Raw genomic sequence first — 16,769 nt, 5'->3', positions numbered from 1 at the left:
TGAGAACAGGAAATGAACAAAAGTTTTAGCAACTGCTTTGTAAAGGAAAAGGGGTAGGATTAAATCAGCTCTGCTTCTTCCTCCTCCTTTTCGAACATGTTGGATAGAGGAACTGGAAATTGTGATGTGTCATGTTGTATGCATGCATGTTCGAAATAAACTCAACTCAACATATATCAAATAGACTGCAACCTGTAATTGTCTTGAAGCAACGGAGGGGGGCGGTAATGCGCCAGGAAGGATGCTAACCAACGCAGACATAGAAGAAGAAGATGGTTGTCACGTGACGTCACTTTTACTTCCAACGTTTCTTCAGCTGGAATGTGACTTAAAGTACGATGAGGCGCTGTCAATGACTTTAACCCGGGCTTCCGTTTCAGGTAAAACATATTTGTTACCATTTGCGCTCAAATCTCGACACTTTGTTGTTTAACGTGTGACGAATAATGTTATAACTTCGTGAGGTTTGGTGGCTGACATTGTCACTTGGCAGCATGGCTACACTGACATGTAGCTATCGCTAGCTAACGAGCATGGTTATTATCGATATTTCCGCAGATGTGGGGCAGACTTTTCACACCTCTTGTGATCGGTAGGACGCGTTTATTGTGGAAGAGCCTCGTAACAATGCAGCTGAAGACAAGTCAGTTCCAGGTGTTGTTCAACGATGGACTGAACGAACTCGCAGGTGAGACGCGGTCATAACACATGACGTCATGTGGGTTTTATTGCTCCAAGAGCAGTGTTGGGTTAGTTACTGAAAACCAGTAACTAGTTACAGTTACTAGTTACTTTATTTCAAAAGTAACTCAGTTACTAACTCAGTTACTTACACCAAAAAGTAATGCGTTACTGTGAAAAGTAACTATCCATCCCTCCATCCATCTTCTTCCGCTCATCCGAGGTCGGGTCGCGGGGGCAGCAGCTTAAGCAGGGAAGCCCAGACTTCCCTCTCCCCAGCCACTTCGTCCAGCTCCTCCCGGGGGATCCCGAGGCGTTCCCAGGTCAGCCGGGAGAGATAGTCTTCCCAGCGTGTCCTGGGTCTTCCCCGTGGCCTCCCACCGGTCGGACGTGCCCGAAACACCTTCCTAGGGAGGCGTTCGGGTGGCATCCTGAACCGATGCCCGAACCACCTCATCCGGCTCCTCTCGATGTGGAGGCGCAGCAGAAACTAATTTCGGCCGCTTGTACCCGTGATCTTGTCCTTTCGGTCATGACCCAAAGCTCATGACCATAGGTGAGGATGGGAACGTAGATCGACCAGTAAATCGAGAGCTTTGCCTTCCAGCTCAGCTCCTTCTTCACCACAACGGATCCATACAGCGTCCGCATTACTGAAAACGCTGCACCGATCCGCCTGTCGATCTCACGATCCACTCCTCCCCCACTCGTGAACAAGACTCCGAGGTACTTGAACTCCTCCACTTGGGGCAAGATCTCCTCCCCAACCCGGAGATGGCACTCCACCCTTTTCCGGGCGAGAACCATGGACTCGGACTTGGAGGTGCTGATTCCCATCCCAGTCGCTTCACACTCGGCTGCGAACCGATCCAGTGAGAGCTGAAGATCTTGGCCAGAGGAAGCCATCAGGACCACATCATCTGCAAATAGCAGAGAAAAGTAACTAGTTACCTATATATATATATTTTATTTTTATTTTTTTTAAGGCCCCCTTTAATGCCCTTTTAGCCTTCATTTCAGTACTGTTATTGCACTGGAGAATAATACAATCTGTTGATCAACTTGGCATGCATTTGCATCACTGAACTCTGCTAAGCCATGTGGTCTACATACAACACGCAAAGACAAAGATATGTTTCAAAGGGCCAATTTGTTTCAGGCCAGAAAAAATTGACAAAACTATTTTAAATAGCTGCAACATAACATACATAAGTAACAAACAGCATAATAACAACATAGCTGTAAACCAAGGAAGGCACACACTACATACACAAAGCCTAACCAGGCGTTTTTTTCTCTCAAGGAATTCTGAAATAAAATCATGTCTGAAGCCCAGAACACTCTACACATTTCCCCAGTTTTAGTTTAGAGATAAGGAAAGATTGGCCTGGCCCACTAGCATCCCTCTTTATGTTTGTGAAGTTTATAGTCTATACATTTAGAGTGATGTGATAATCAAACACTCTAGAAGTCTAGAATGAAAGAGTAACAGTATATAAGAGAATTGACAAAGTGTGTGTACCTTCAGTGCGCAGTCCATCCATCCATCCATTTTCTACCGCTTGTCCCTTTCGGGGTTGCGGGGGGTGCTGGAGCCTATCTCAGCTGCATTCGGGCGGAAGGCGGGGTACACCCTGGATAAGTCGCCACCTCATCACAGGGCCAACACAGATAGACAGACAACATTCACACTCACATTCACTGGTGCCAATCAACCTATCCCCAGGTGCATGTCTTTGGAGGTGGGAGGAAGCCGGAGTACCCGGAGGGAACCCACGCAGTCACGGGGAGAACATGCAAACTCCACACAGAAATATCCAGAGCCTGGGATTGAACTCAGGACTACTCAGGACCTTTGTATTTTGAGGCACATGCACTAACCCCTGTGCGCAGTGCCTCGTTAAAATCCAGCCGCTGTTGCTTAGGAGGTGAAGGGTGTCTCTCTTTACTAGCTTCGTCGAAGCATGTTGCTTTTGTAGCTGTTTCAGCAGATTTGAATTGCAAGGATAGGATCTTTGATCCAAGACACAACTTACATTTAACTAAAATGTTATTTTCTTTGTGGTCGACAAAAGAAAAGTAGTGATAATATCTCCATGTTAAGAAACTCGGCTTCGGGCTTCGCCATGTCTTGTTAGTAAACACAGACACGCCCCCTCCCACACACACACATACACACACAGCGCGCGGCGCGCCTCTTCCTTGTCGCCTCTTCCGCAGCGCTCCAATAAAACACATTCAGATCTTCTCAGTTTCTAGCCGATACTACATAAAAAATTACGTAAAATAACGCAGTAACGCATCATGTAGTAATGGTAACTGAGTTACTGAATATAAAAAATAACGCGTTAGATTACTATTTACCGCCGAACGTAACGGCGTTACAAAGTAACGTGTTAGTCCCAACACTGTCCAAGAGTGGGTAACTTATTTTGAAAATTCTAATCTACCCTAATGTACATCATGAGCTCTGTTATGATGTACATTCTGACTTCTAAAATTAGCCTGTGTTTGATCTTGTCAGAAATATTTAAGAAGCACCAGTATGAGCTGAGAATAGCTGGAGGTGCTGTACGTGACCTATTGTCTGGGAAGCGGCCTGATGATGTGGATTTTGCCACCACCGCCACCCCGGAGGAGATGAAGCGAATGTTCCAAGCTGCTGGGATAAGGATGATCAACAACAAAGGAGAGAAGCATGGAACTATTACAGCTCGAGTAAGTCTCAGTGGGCATACAAATGTGTGATCAGATAACTGAAAGGTTGTTCTCATGTGAACAAAAAGTCTTTTTCCAGGGTGAAATGATCATTAAACGTAATTAACCAGTGTCGCTGTCCACAGCGAAGCAAGATTTACATAACCATCATCGGCGGTCACTCGAACGAGTATGACGATCCTCCTGGTAGGGGTGTATCCCTTTATGGAGGATGCCTGTGCGTGACTTTAACGTTGGGAGACTGGTGCAAATATATTTTCCCACAACTTTTTGCATTTACCGGTATATATATTTTTGAAAAAGCTCCAGGGAGCCACTAGGGCGGCGCCGAAGAGCCGCATGCCGCTTGGCGACACCCGGTTTAAGCAAATCTCCATTGTAAACGTCCCCTGAGCTCACTGTAAACAAACATGGTGTTGATTGTGTAAGACTTCTTCAGTATTTCAGAGGAAGCCCTTTTGCGTGCCTTTTACACCAAATATTCTGCAAACATTCCGCAACTGAGGAATAAACATCATCAACACATCAAACCCTATCAGCCACCTATAACGCCACCATTGCTACAACAGTGTTTTGAAAGCCTACAAAGAAGCCTGCTGCTAAAGAAGCTGCTGCAAAGCCACCAGCAAAGAAAGACCCGGGGCTTGTTCCTATCTCTGTGGCATTTGAAAAGTGCAAAATGTCTCCCAGAGATGACCATCATGGGAAAAAAATGATGTCGCTGGATGACCAGCCCGTTACCATTGTTGAAGATACTGGCTTTTATTAGGACAAATCTACAGGGACTGTCGTCAAATCCACCTTCCGTCTTTCCTACCTCAAGGTGTGCACAACCTATAGTTAAATCTAAATTTAAAAAGTAATGGATTTAAATCACCTATTGGTATCAGTCTTAAGAAGGAAGAAGTTACTGGTAAAAAAAAAAGCCAGCTCTGCAGTCCGCGTCACTGTTAAAGCAGTGTGAGAATTTTTTTGGAGGTGCAAGTCTAGCCCCATAAAAAAGTTTGGATGGGAACGACAGCCCTTGAGACTATAGCATAGAAGCCTCAACAAGGTGCCAACCAAGAAAAAGTCCCTGTTCCAATGTTGGCATCATCAATTTGACTACAATTTAGACAGACGTCCCCTCAGTAAGAATATATTTTGATCAGCTATTGCAATGAGCGGGCAGCACGGTGGAAGAGGGGTTAGTGCGTCTGCCTCACAATACAAAGGTCCTGAGTTCAATCGGGATCTTTCTGTGTGGAGTTTGCATGTCCTCCCCGTGACTGCGTGGGTTCCCTCCGGGTACTCCGGCTTCCTCCCACCTCCAAAAACATGCACCTGGGGATAGGTTGATTGGCAACACTTAATTGGCCCGAGTGTGAATGTTGTCTGTCTATCTGTGTTGGCCCTGTGATGAGGTGGCGACTTGTCCAGGGTGTACCCCGCCTTCCGCCCGATTGTAGCTGAGATAGGCTCCAGCACCCCCCGCGACCCCGAAGGGAATAAGCGGTAGAAAATGGATGGATATTGCAATGATTGAGATATTTGGCCTTAATGCAATGTTTGGAAGAGTAAAGGTGAGGCTATTTATTAAACCTACGAACTGTACCAGCTGTCAAGCATGGTGAGTGGTAGCATCATGCTATTGGTCTATTTTGCTGCCAGTTGTTCTGGTGCACTAAGCAAAGTGGATGAAGTTCTAAAGTAATTTTTTAACTTAAGTTCAAATAACCCTGAACCAAATTTAGTGTTCCAATAGGACTATGATCCTAAAAAAAGGATTTAAAAACGATAAAGCAGGCGAACCTTAAGCTTCTGGAAAAGCCTTCCTAAAGGCCTTACATCATCCTATTTAACATTTGTGGACAATGCTTAAGTCTTTTGGTCTGTGCCAGTAAACCAACCAATTTAGGAATTGCTACCAATTCATGTTATAAAGAGTTGTCAAAACATCCAATTATAATTATACCAGAAGCTTGTTAATGGGTATATAAAGTATCTGCTTGAAGTGAAACCAGCTAAGATGCATTTAATCAGGAATGAGCATGTAGGTGTAATTTTGACCCTGTTTTGAATGACTGGGAATTCTAAATAAATACTTTGAATGGATGGTTATTCCACATTAAAAACAATTGCCGTGCTTGCTTCCTGTTAGTGCTTATACTCTAATTTACGTCTCTGGATCATTTTCTGCTGGTCATGAGTCGGGACAGTAGTGGTATTGTCAATACCATTAATAGTTTTCACTGTTGCTTCTCACCATGATTCGTGTTGTTGATACGGGTACTTTTGTCCAAAAGCTTTCTCACCCTGTTTCGTTTCCTTTTTCTCCTTCTGTCCGGCTATCTCACCCTGACCGGTCACGGCAGACAGCCACCATATACTAGTCTTTGTTCTGTTGAAGGTCTTATGTGGTTTGTTTATCCTTCTTTTGCAGCTTCACAATGAAAACTTTGAAGTGACTACGTTGCGTGTGGATGTTCAAACAGATGGTCGTCATGCTGAAGTGCAGTTTACCACCGACTGGCAGAAAGATTCTGAGAGAAGAGACCTTACTATCAACTCAATGTTTTTAGGTGAATGTTGCCAAGAGATAACTTGATCAATTCTGGATAGCATTGCAATGTTTTACCTGTTTGAAGAAATGTAGACTCCCTAGTTACTGACTTGATTTTCTGACGTTCTTCTGTGTGTAGGTCTTGATGGCACCTTATATGATTATTTCGAAGGATATGATGACCTACAGAAACGAAAGGTTCGCTTTGTTGGCAGTGCAGAACAAAGGATCCAAGAGGATTATTTAAGAATACTGCGTTATTTTAGGTTGGCTGAGCCCTCTTTATTACTGTTGTTCAAACCTGTTTGTTTATTTTTTGACCTATTTAAATCACCAACAGGTTCTATGGAAAAGTGGCATTGAAACCTGATGAGCATGTGCCTGAGACACTGGAGGCCATTCGAGCAAATGGGTGTGGACTTTCTGGGATTTCGGGAGAAAGAATTTGGGTTGAGCTGAAGAAGATTGTGGTCGGCAACCATGCTGCTCAGCTGCTGGAGATGATGTACAGCTTAGAGCTGGCACAGTACATTGGTGAGACATACTATCTTTTGGAATATTCTATGGTTGGTAATTGACTCATTTAACATTTCATGTAAATTGACTCATTAGCTTTCCAAGTTTAATTAAGATGGGCCCATTTTCTTCTGCAACACATGAAGCTACAGTCAATTATACACTGTTTTTGAGGGGCATTGGGGCTCAGATGGTTAAACGGCCGACCAGAAACTTAAGGGTTGCTGGTGGTAATACAGCTTTTGCCATCCTAGTCACCAAGCACATGTGAAAGTATCCAAAAACTATGAGTAGTGTATAGTGGGCAGTGGGCACTACAGTGGGACTGATAGGTGACAGAAATGATCAAATACAAACGAAAAAGAAAAATGCTGCAATTGCCAAAAACTAAGCGTGTTCCCAGGGTTTCCCCCAGATTTCCAATATGCTTGTGGCGGTAGGGGCATTGCTTCGTCGGGGTCAATATGACAACATATAATTAGCATAATCAGCGAATATGCATATATTTTATTTAAAAAGGCTAAACAAATGTTGCACATAACTTATATATATAATATTTTCTTATATCGTAACACAGGCTGGATACCAGTGGCGGCTGTTGGCCTTTTAAATAGGGGAAGCTCATTTCCATCTACTTTGTAATCACGGATTCTTTCTGCAATAACTGATAAAGTATTTAATGATGCTAGATTTGACAAAGAAAACTTCGCTTACAAGATCGTAAAATTCTAAGAATGAAAGAAAAAATTTAACTTTGAAAATGCTCTGGCTGTGGTTTATAGTTCAAGATCGCTGATTGGCTCATTTACCTATCAATCAAAAAGGAATTTAGTTTCAGACCGATCATCCAATCATCATGCGGAAGCCCTGCGTCTAGACCAGCCAAGGCCAGCCCACTTCTTATTCACGTCCAGAGATGCTTGGCATCTGTCTCAAGCCCCTCAATTAGGGATGGTAATCGAAAACTGGTTCTTGTTCAGAACCGGTTCCCAGTGTATCAATTCCTTGGAATCGCTTGCCATTTCATCTATTCATCCATCCATCCATCGTATTCCGCTTATCCGAGGTCGGGTCGCGGGGGCAGCAGCCTAAGCAGGGAAGCCCAGACTTTCCTCTCCCCAGCCACTTCGTCCAGCTCTTCCCGGGGGATCCCTAAGCGTTCCAAGGCCAGCCGGGAGACATAGTCTACCCAACGTGTCCTGGGTCTTCCCCGTGGCCTCCTTCCGGTTGGACGTGCCCTAAACACTTCCCTAGGGAGGCGTTCGGTCCTAGGTGGGGGATCAGACAAAGAGCAGCTCGAAGACCTCTATGGAAATGCAAAAACCGAAACTCCGATTTCCCTCGCCCGGACGCGGGTCACCGGGGCCCCCCCCCTCTGGAGCCAGGCCCGAAGTTGGGGCACAATGGCGAGCGCCTGGTGGCCGGGCCTGTCCCCGTGGACCAACAGGGGTCCCCCCGCAAGTGGGCTCATCACTCATGGGAGGTGCGTTGTGAGCTGGGCGGAAGCCGAAGGCAGGGCACTTGGCGGTCCGATCCTCGGCTACATAAGCCATTTCTTAGTTTAGCGATTAGCATTCCTTCTTATCTGCTCCTGTTTGCCCTTACTCAGTGTGTAACATGTTTAGCCTCATCCTCCAGTGATACTTGTAAGAAATGTAGTTTATTTGCCGCAATGATGTGATGATTATTCACTTGTGGGGAGGCTGTCAGCCGGGGAACCAAAAAAAATAACAGTGACTACGTTTCCATGCATTTATTAGTCTGATTTCTCAAATACAATAATTCGACTCAAAATAAGCATCCTACAATCCAATGAAAACCTTTAATCTGATCATGTTTGGAGTTTGAAAAGTCGGACTAACAGATTTAGATGATGCGATTGAAAACCAGATCTCTCAAGTGAGTGTGTGCTGCTGCAGGAAACCCTTCATATCGCACATGCACCAGTCTCAACTTGCGTATGTCCCCCGGAAGTAGATCCCATTCAATCAAAACAGAGACAAAAACTAAAATGAAGTGTACACTGTATACAGTGCCTCCGGAAAGTAGTCACAGTGCTTCACTTTTTGTTATTTTATGGCCTTATTCCAAAATGGAATAAATTCATGTTTGTCCTCAAAATTGTACACACAGTACCCCATAATGGAAATGTATTACAACCTTTGCCAGAAAGCTCAAAAGTGATACTCAAGTGGCTCCTGTTTCAACTGATCATCCTTGAGGTGTTTGTACCGCTAAATTTGAGTCCATCTGTGGTAAATTCAGTTGATTGGACATGATTTGGAAAGGCACATACCGGTCTATATATAAGGACACACACTTGACAGTATATGGCAGAGCACAAACCAAGCATAAACAAGAGTGTTTCGAGGCACAAATCTGGGGAAAGGTACAGAAAAATATCTGCTGCCTTGAAGTTTCCAATGAGCACAGTTGGTTGGCCGTCTCAACTGAGCTATCGGAGGAGAAGGATCTGAGTCAGGGAGGTGAGCAAGAACCCGATGGTCGCTCTGTCAGAGCTACAACATTCCTATTTGGAGAGAGGAGAACCCTCCAGAAGGACAACCATCTCTGCAGCAATCCACCAATCAGGCCTGTATGGTAAAGTGGCCAGACAAAAGTAATTCCTTAGTAAAAAGCACATGGCAGCCCACCTTGGAGTTTGCCAAAGTACATCTGGAAAAACTGACCATGAGAAACTAAATTCTTTGTTTTGATGAGACAAAGATTAATGCCAGCTCATCACCAGGCCAATACCATCCCTACAGTGAAGCGTGGGGGTGGCAGTGTCATGCTCTGGGGATGTTTTTCAGCGGCGGGAACTCTGAGACTTGTTAGGATAGAGGGAAAGATCAATGCAGGAATGTACGGAGACATCCTGGATGAAAACCTGCTCCAAAATGCTGATAAACTCAGATTGGGGTGATGTTTTTTTCTTTCAGCAGGACATCCAATCCAACCTGATGGAGCTTGAGAGGTGAGACTGCCCAAAGATAGGTGTGCCAAGCTTGTGGCATCGTATTCATAAACACTCGAGCCTGTAATTGCTGCCAAAAGTGCATCAAAGTATTGAAGAAAGGCTGTTAATTCTTATGTTAATGTGTTTTTTAATATTCTATTTTTAATTCATTTGCAAAACGGTTAAACGTTTTCACATTGTCATTATGGGGTACTGTCTGTAAAATTTTGAGGACAAAATTGATTTTATTCCATCTTGGAATAAGGCTGTAACATAACAAAATATGAAAAAACATGAGGCTTTGTGAACACTTTCCGAATGCACTGTATTTATTATACAAATGAAAAGAACGGAACATTTTGAAGTGCATGGATGGAAGGGAAAAAAAGCAATATTTAAAACGGTTGCTAAGGAAATGGAGAATACTGGCTTCATTTGGACACAAATACGAGCGAGATAGAAGCGTATTTAACAGGGCAAAGATGAAAGCGTACACAGATCTCTTCAAGCTGCATTTGTGCACTCCAAACTGATTAGTAGTAAGTCTGTATTCCGCACAACTAGTCAGCTTGTACAGAACAATAACAACCCTCATCAGAACCAGTATCGGGCCACAAACTCCATTAGTCCACGGAGCTTATTGAATGAACTTCGAGACATTCGATAGTTTTCTTTCCATTTTCTGTCCAGAAATTCCTTCAAAACGAATCTCTCCCAGAAGTCTTTGCTTCGGACTCGCATCCAGTACCTCCGGGATGACCCTCTTGATTGTACTGTCATGTTCATGGTGCAATCTAAGATAATTGATTGATGCTGTGTGCTAGTTGACATCAGCATAGTACTTTTTCTAATGTGTGACAATATTACAGCGGACGACAGTTACAACAAGAAGTGGGCTGTTTACTCGCGATTTGTGAGAGTGCCTTGTTTTGGTTTGACGTCGTAGGTCAACCAGAAAAGCAATCCATTTATCCACGCTAAAAGGAATCAAACACCCGCAATGTCCTTCTTTAAAGACACACTATTTTAAAGTAATATAGAGCAATCAATTTTTTGCGGCCAAGTGTTCAACAAAGACATTAAAAAATGGTCTTCAAAATGCTATTTCTTGAAAATCGAAATTACTGCCTATGGTTGGACTTTAAGTACACATGTATTCTCTCACTTAGGATAAAGGACCTCCTCCATTGATTGAGTGATGGAGTAATTTAGTGAGATTTGTTTTACCATCACCCCAAAGGCCGTATGAAACCTGCTCGACTGTGTCTTCGTAAAGCACAACCACTAAACACAGTAATCAATAGAGCCCATTTGTCAAGAGTCTTGAGTATTTGAAGGTGTGACTGACAAACCAATGGAACAATTCTTCCAATTATTTCTAATATGGTGGATGAAGTGTATGAAGTAGTTTCAATGCCAATTTATTAGTGTGTCTGAAAACTCTGGAGACTACACTTTTAGCAGACTTCAGTGTCTTTTAGACTCATTTAAAAAAAAAAAAAAATACTCTCAGAACTTTAATCACTTAGTATTAAAAAAATTGCTGTGGTAATTGAAGAAAAAAAAGGCCTATTTAGCATTTTTCAATAATTGCATTGGAGAACCTTACCTCTCCTCTTGTCGACCTTCAGGTTTACCTCCTAATGGCAATGTTGAGGAGATGAAGCGGGTTTGCCAAAATGCCGAAGGCCACTCTCCCAAGCCTATGACCATCCTAGCAGCTCTTTGCTGCTTCCCAGAGGAGGTGGACAGGATGGACATCCGACTGAAGGTGTCCAAAGAGGAGAAGACTCTGGCTCAGTTCCTGGTCAAACACAGGAGAGAAATTTGCAAGGATGACGACAAGCCAGACAGTCTCAAACCCTTCACCGACTTCATCATAGACGTATGTATCTTCTTCAAACTGAGGATGTAACAATCAACGATATTAGTTATAAACCGCAGTAAAACCCCCGACCGTTTTTAATTAAAGGCCTACTGAAATGCGATGTTCTTATTTAAACGGGGATAGCAGGTCCATTCTGTGTCATACTTGATCATTTCGCGATATTGCCATATTTTTGCTGAAAGGATTTAGTAGAGAACATCGACGATAAAGTTTGCAACTTTTGGTCGCTGATAAAAAAGCCTTGCCTGTACCGGAAGTAGCAGACGATATGCACGTGACGTCACAGGTTGTGGAGCTCCTCACATCCGCACATTGTTTACAGTCATGGCCACCAGCAGCGAGAGCAATACGGACCGAGAAAGCGACGATTTCCCCATTAATTTGAGCGAGGATGAAAGATTTGTGGATGAGGAAAGTGAGAGTGAAGGACTAGAGGGCAGTGGGAGCGATTCAGATAGGGAAGATGCTGTGAGAGGCGGGTGGGACCTGATATTCAGCTGGGAATGACTAAAACAGTAAATAAACACAAGACATATACATACTCTATTAGCCACAACACAACCAGGCTTATATTTAATATGCCACAAATTAATCCCGCATAACAAACACCTCCCCCCTCCCGTCCATATAACCCGCCAATACAACTCAAACACCTGCACAACACACTCAATCCCACAGCCCAAAGTACCGTTCACCTCCCCAAAGTTCATACAGCACATATATTTCCCCAAAGTCCCCAAAGTTACGTACGTGACATGCTCATAGCGGCACGCACGTACAGGCAAGCGATCAAATGTTTGGAAGCCGCAGCTGCATGCGTACTCACGGTACCGCGTCTGCGTATCCAACTCAAAGTCCTCCTGGTAAGAGTCTCTGTTGTCCCAGTTCTCCACAGGCCAATGGTAAAGCTTGACTGTCATCTTTCGGGAATGTAAACAATGAAACACCGGCTGTGTTTGTGTTGCTGCAGCCGGCCGCAATACACCGCTTCCCACCTACAGCTTTCTTCTTTGCTGTCTCCATTGTTCATTGAACAAATTGCAAAAGATTCACCAACACAGATGTCCAGTATACTGTGGAATTTTGCGATGAAAACAGACGACTTAATAGCTGGCCACCAAGCTGTCCCAAAATGTCCTCTACAATCCGTGACGTCACGGGCAGGCGTCATCATACCGAAACGTTTTCAGCAGGATATTTCGGCGCAAAATTTAAAATTGCACTTTAGTAAGCTAACTCGGCCGTATTGGCATGTGTTGCAATGTTAAGATTTCATCATTGATATATAAACTATCAGACTGTGTAGTAGGTAGTAGTGGGTTTCAGTAGGCCTTTAAAACAATGGTAAAACCGTGATTGAAACCAAACTTTTGAAATACTCCCGAACCGATGACACTGCTCATTTCATGCAGATAGCCTAAATGCTAACATTAAGAAACAAGATATCCCAATCTAAACCTGCATAAACACATTGCTGACTGAGCAACTAAGCTATTGAATTGTACACATTAAACCTACAAGCTCTCTTAGGGATAGAGCCATTTATGAAAGAAAATCCGAACCGTTCGGTTGACCTAACAAGGTGTGTGGTTTTCTTTGTGTTACTATTCAGTTTGGAACATAGGGTCCTATGATTTACAGCAGACAGAGTTGGCCAATAAAAACAAAATCTAGTATTAAAACACGGAAAGTAGTGGAAATTCACACAATGTGCCTGAAACGCTGTCGCAGTGAGAATGATCGTTTGTCAATGGAAATTGTGTTTACGTGGACCTGTAAAAAAACATTCAACTACTCCCACCAAAACTAACCTTTTCACTCACCTCCATGGAGCCGTGCTAGAACTTAAGCCAGCAGCCCTGCACCTTCAGATCTCTCGTCCAAAAACAGATCAAACAGCACAGTAAAAACATTTTGGCATCCAATTTATACCCAGAAATGGCGAGAAGACACGAAAAGATGCTAGGGTCCACCCCCCTTTTTTCTTAGAATCGAGTCATTCTCCATCTAAACGGGAATATATCAACATCCTATCAGTTCGCATTCCAATGAGAGCAGTCATTATACAGTAAGTGATTTGTACGTTTTTGGTTCTCATGTCTGCAGTGAGTAGAAATCAGTGATGTTGTCGAAGGTTGTGATGCGTTTGTGAAATGATTGCGTCTCTTAAAATGAGCAATTTTTTAATTTTTGTCATAAAGAAATACAATCATGTGTGCTTACGGAGTGTATCCCTGCAGACTGTATTGATCTATATTGATATAAAACGTATATATTGTCTTTTTTATGTTGATTTAATAAACAATATTTATTTATTTATTTATTTTAATAAATTTATTGTGCGGCCCGGTACCAATCGGTCCACGGACCGGTACCCCCAGTGGTTGGGGACCACTGATTTACAGGACATTATCATGTAGATTTTTACCAGAATGCCAATCAGGGATTCTTCAGTTTATATATGTTTATTAGGAAAGGGAGCTTTCCGCTCCGTAATTCAATTTATCACATTTTTATGATTCAAAATTATGAGGGAGAAGTGGGAAAAAAATTATAATTAGTGTACTTGTTCATTTACTGTTAATATCTGCTTACTTTCTATTTTAACATGTTCTATCTACACTTCTGTTAAAATGTAAGAAGCACTCATTCTTCTGTTGTTTGGATATTTAAGTTTTGGGTGATACTACAAATTTGGGTATTGATCGGATACCAAGTAGTTACAGGGTAATACATCGGTCATATTTAAAGTCCTCATGTGTGCAGACCATATTTTTTGAGTTTATAAACATGCTAAAAATGAAAAAATGTCGATGTAATCACTGTAGTATTGACTAGATCAGACCTGGGCAAATTAAGGCTGGGGGGTGTATATTGTAGCGTCCCGGAAGAGTTAGTGCTGCAAGGGGTTTTGGGTATTTGTTCTGTTGTGTTTATGTTGTGTTACGGTGCGGATGTTCTCCCGAAATGTGTTTGTCATTCTTGTTTGGTGTGGGTTCACAGTGTGGCGCATATTTGTGACAGTGTTAAAGTTGTTTATATGGCCACCCTCAGTGTGACCTGTGTGGCTGTTGACCGAGCATGCCTTGCATTCACTTGTGTGTGTGAAAAGCCGTAGATATTATGCGATTGGACCGGCACGCAAAGGCAGCGCCTTTGAGGTTTATTGGCGCTCTGTACTTCTCCCTACGTCCGTGTACACAGCGGCGTTTTAAAAAGTCATAAAATGTACTTTTTGAAACTGATACCGATAATTTCCGATATTACATTTTAAAGCATTTATCGGCCGATAATATCGGCAGTCCGATATTATCGGACATCTCTAGTGATTACAGCTCTTCTTTTAGTGTTAGTTTTAAAGCCAAAATATGTCTTTTCTCCCTCTTCGTTCTCCACACTGTTTTTGCTTGCAAGTGCTGTGCGCGCGTGTGTTGACTAACATGCGCCGTGGCTTGTATGCCAGCATTGCATAGAAAATAAATACATTTTTCAAAGGCAGTATAGTACCTTTTTTAATTTATTAGTACCGCAGCACTTTATTTGTACAGGTTTACCATACAACCCTACTGCAATGTAAGTTTTTGTGTACGACAAAACTTATTTGACATTTATATTACTTGCATTGTACCTTTTTTCTTTGACGCACTGCCACCAATTACATTTTTCAAAAGTTAAAGAGCAAATGTGATGTTTTTTCTTAGTGGAGCGATACACAAACTCTTTTCTTTTTTCTTTTTGCACAGTAATAAAAAATGTGTGGGAGTGCGTTGGTAACCGCAGAAATGTCTTTTACGATGGCTTGTCATAAATTGGTTGCTCTTCTTTCCAAGTGAACGTGTTGAGTGCATCTCAAGGCTTTTAAAACTCTCCTTGTTTTTGTCAGAGTCGGGAGTTGGACACTCAGAGTAAATTGTGCGAGCTGCTGAAGTATCAAGGCGAGCACAAGCTGTTGGCCGAGCTCAGCAGGTGGACCGTCCCTCGCCTCCCCGTCAGCGGACACGATCTCAGGAAAATGGGCCTGGTCTCGGGCAAGGAGATAGGCGCCACTTTACAGAAGCTCCGTGACATCTGGAAGAAAAGTCATTATCAAATGGACAAAGAAGAGCTCCTCAGTTACGTAAAGTCGTAATGGGCTGCTGCACTTGTCAGAACCAAGGTGTGTGTATCGTCTGCGTGTGTGTGTGTGCGTGTGTGTCTGTGTGTGCGGGCACGTGTGAGACCAAGAATAAGAGTTTGAACTCTGTTCAATCAAGCTTGTAATAGCGCAACTCACGCTTTGTATTGATGGAATTGACTGGAGTATAGTGCAAGCGAACATTACCACAGTCATGCCTGCAATTTCATTCTAATTTCAGAAATTACATCCATTGGGCCGCTTTTATAGATCTCACAATGACGTAAAAAGCAGTAAAATGCACTATATTATATCAGCCTCACATTAGGAAAATAATCTGTTCACGACATTGCATTTCATTTGTCTGTCAGACGCTTCCTCAAATACTTGGTAAAAGTGGCTAGTCTTATCGGCTCATTTCGGTTATTGGCAATGTCAAAGCGACATTTTTTCTTAATTATGTACAATTTCATTTGACTATTATAGCCAACTCTGGACACTTTCTGTCTGACATTATTTATGGTGCACCAGGACTTGGTGGAGGCCTTGCATATTAACATGTATATCCAAAATAAAAATGATCATAATGACATTCCTTTCAGCCATGTTATTATTATTATTATATGGTATTATATTAGCCATCATGACACTGCGGTGCTTTTAAAACTTTTGGTTGGTCACTATAGAATGGATATTTCTTGTTTTGGATCTCATTGGAATAATTAGGTAGGCTGACCATATTCTGAAATCCCAAAGAGAGGACACATATATGCGTGCCAAGGCGGGCAGCACACCAAGGCCGGGACTAGGTGAAAATTTGCCAATGATACTCGAACTTGCTTTATAAATAATATATTTATTTAAATAAAGCATTTTTTCTCCTCTGTTGACGGCAGTGTTGGCGCTAGGAATTTTCAAAATGGGGTCCCACAGGAAATTTTTGGGGTCCCACTTATTTGTAAGCGTTTTGAAAAAAAATTATAAACGTATGCATTATCCTGTTATATCTCACATTCTTTATGGTGTTTTGGAAAAAGGTTGTCATAAACGTTACTTAATTCATAAAAAAAAAAAAAAAATGTGTATACATATGTAAATGTATTCAGTTATAAACATTCATTCACTTTCTTCTTTCCTTCATGGATCTAAACTTTACCTCTGCTGGTAGTTTTTTCCATGTTTTTATTTAATAAGTTGTAGGTGTATTTATTTCAGTGTAAAAAGTGTTTTGCTTGGGTCATGAAATGATGATAATGGTGTGCCAGGGCATACATACATTTTATATTTAACGCTTAAATCTCTGGAGTCTACATCAACTTCAGATATATCCCTCATTTCAAAATGTTATAGT

At 42.4% G+C, this 16,769-nt stretch overlaps 1 protein-coding gene across 2 annotated transcripts; it reads left to right on the top strand.

Moving 5' to 3' along the window:
• The first annotated feature begins 214 nt into the window (after positions 1-214).
• trnt1 (tRNA nucleotidyl transferase, CCA-adding, 1) lies at positions 215-16,024 on the top strand. 2 transcript variants are annotated; one of them, XM_061923917.1, is made up of 8 exons: positions 215-380; positions 559-688; positions 3,206-3,399; positions 5,822-5,960; positions 6,081-6,207; positions 6,282-6,475; positions 11,048-11,301; positions 15,188-16,024. In XM_061923917.1, the coding sequence occupies exons 2-8, from the start codon at positions 559-561 to the stop codon at positions 15,431-15,433; spliced, it is 1,284 nt and encodes a 427-aa protein (XP_061779901.1). In that variant the 5' UTR covers positions 215-380; the 3' UTR covers positions 15,434-16,024. The 2 variants fall into 2 exon arrangements, with proteins under 2 accessions (XP_061779901.1, XP_061779902.1); XM_061923918.2 differs by having other exon boundaries at positions 226-380; positions 597-688.
• The last annotated feature ends 745 nt before the right edge of the window (positions 16,025-16,769 follow it).

Source organism: Nerophis lumbriciformis, linkage group LG28 (assembly GCF_033978685.3).
Source record: "Nerophis lumbriciformis linkage group LG28, RoL_Nlum_v2.1, whole genome shotgun sequence".
In the NCBI taxonomy this organism is placed as follows: domain Eukaryota; kingdom Metazoa; phylum Chordata; class Actinopteri; order Syngnathiformes; family Syngnathidae; genus Nerophis; species Nerophis lumbriciformis.
The sequence above is the reverse complement of the archived record's forward strand: the minus strand, read 5'-3'. Positions and strand labels throughout refer to the sequence as shown.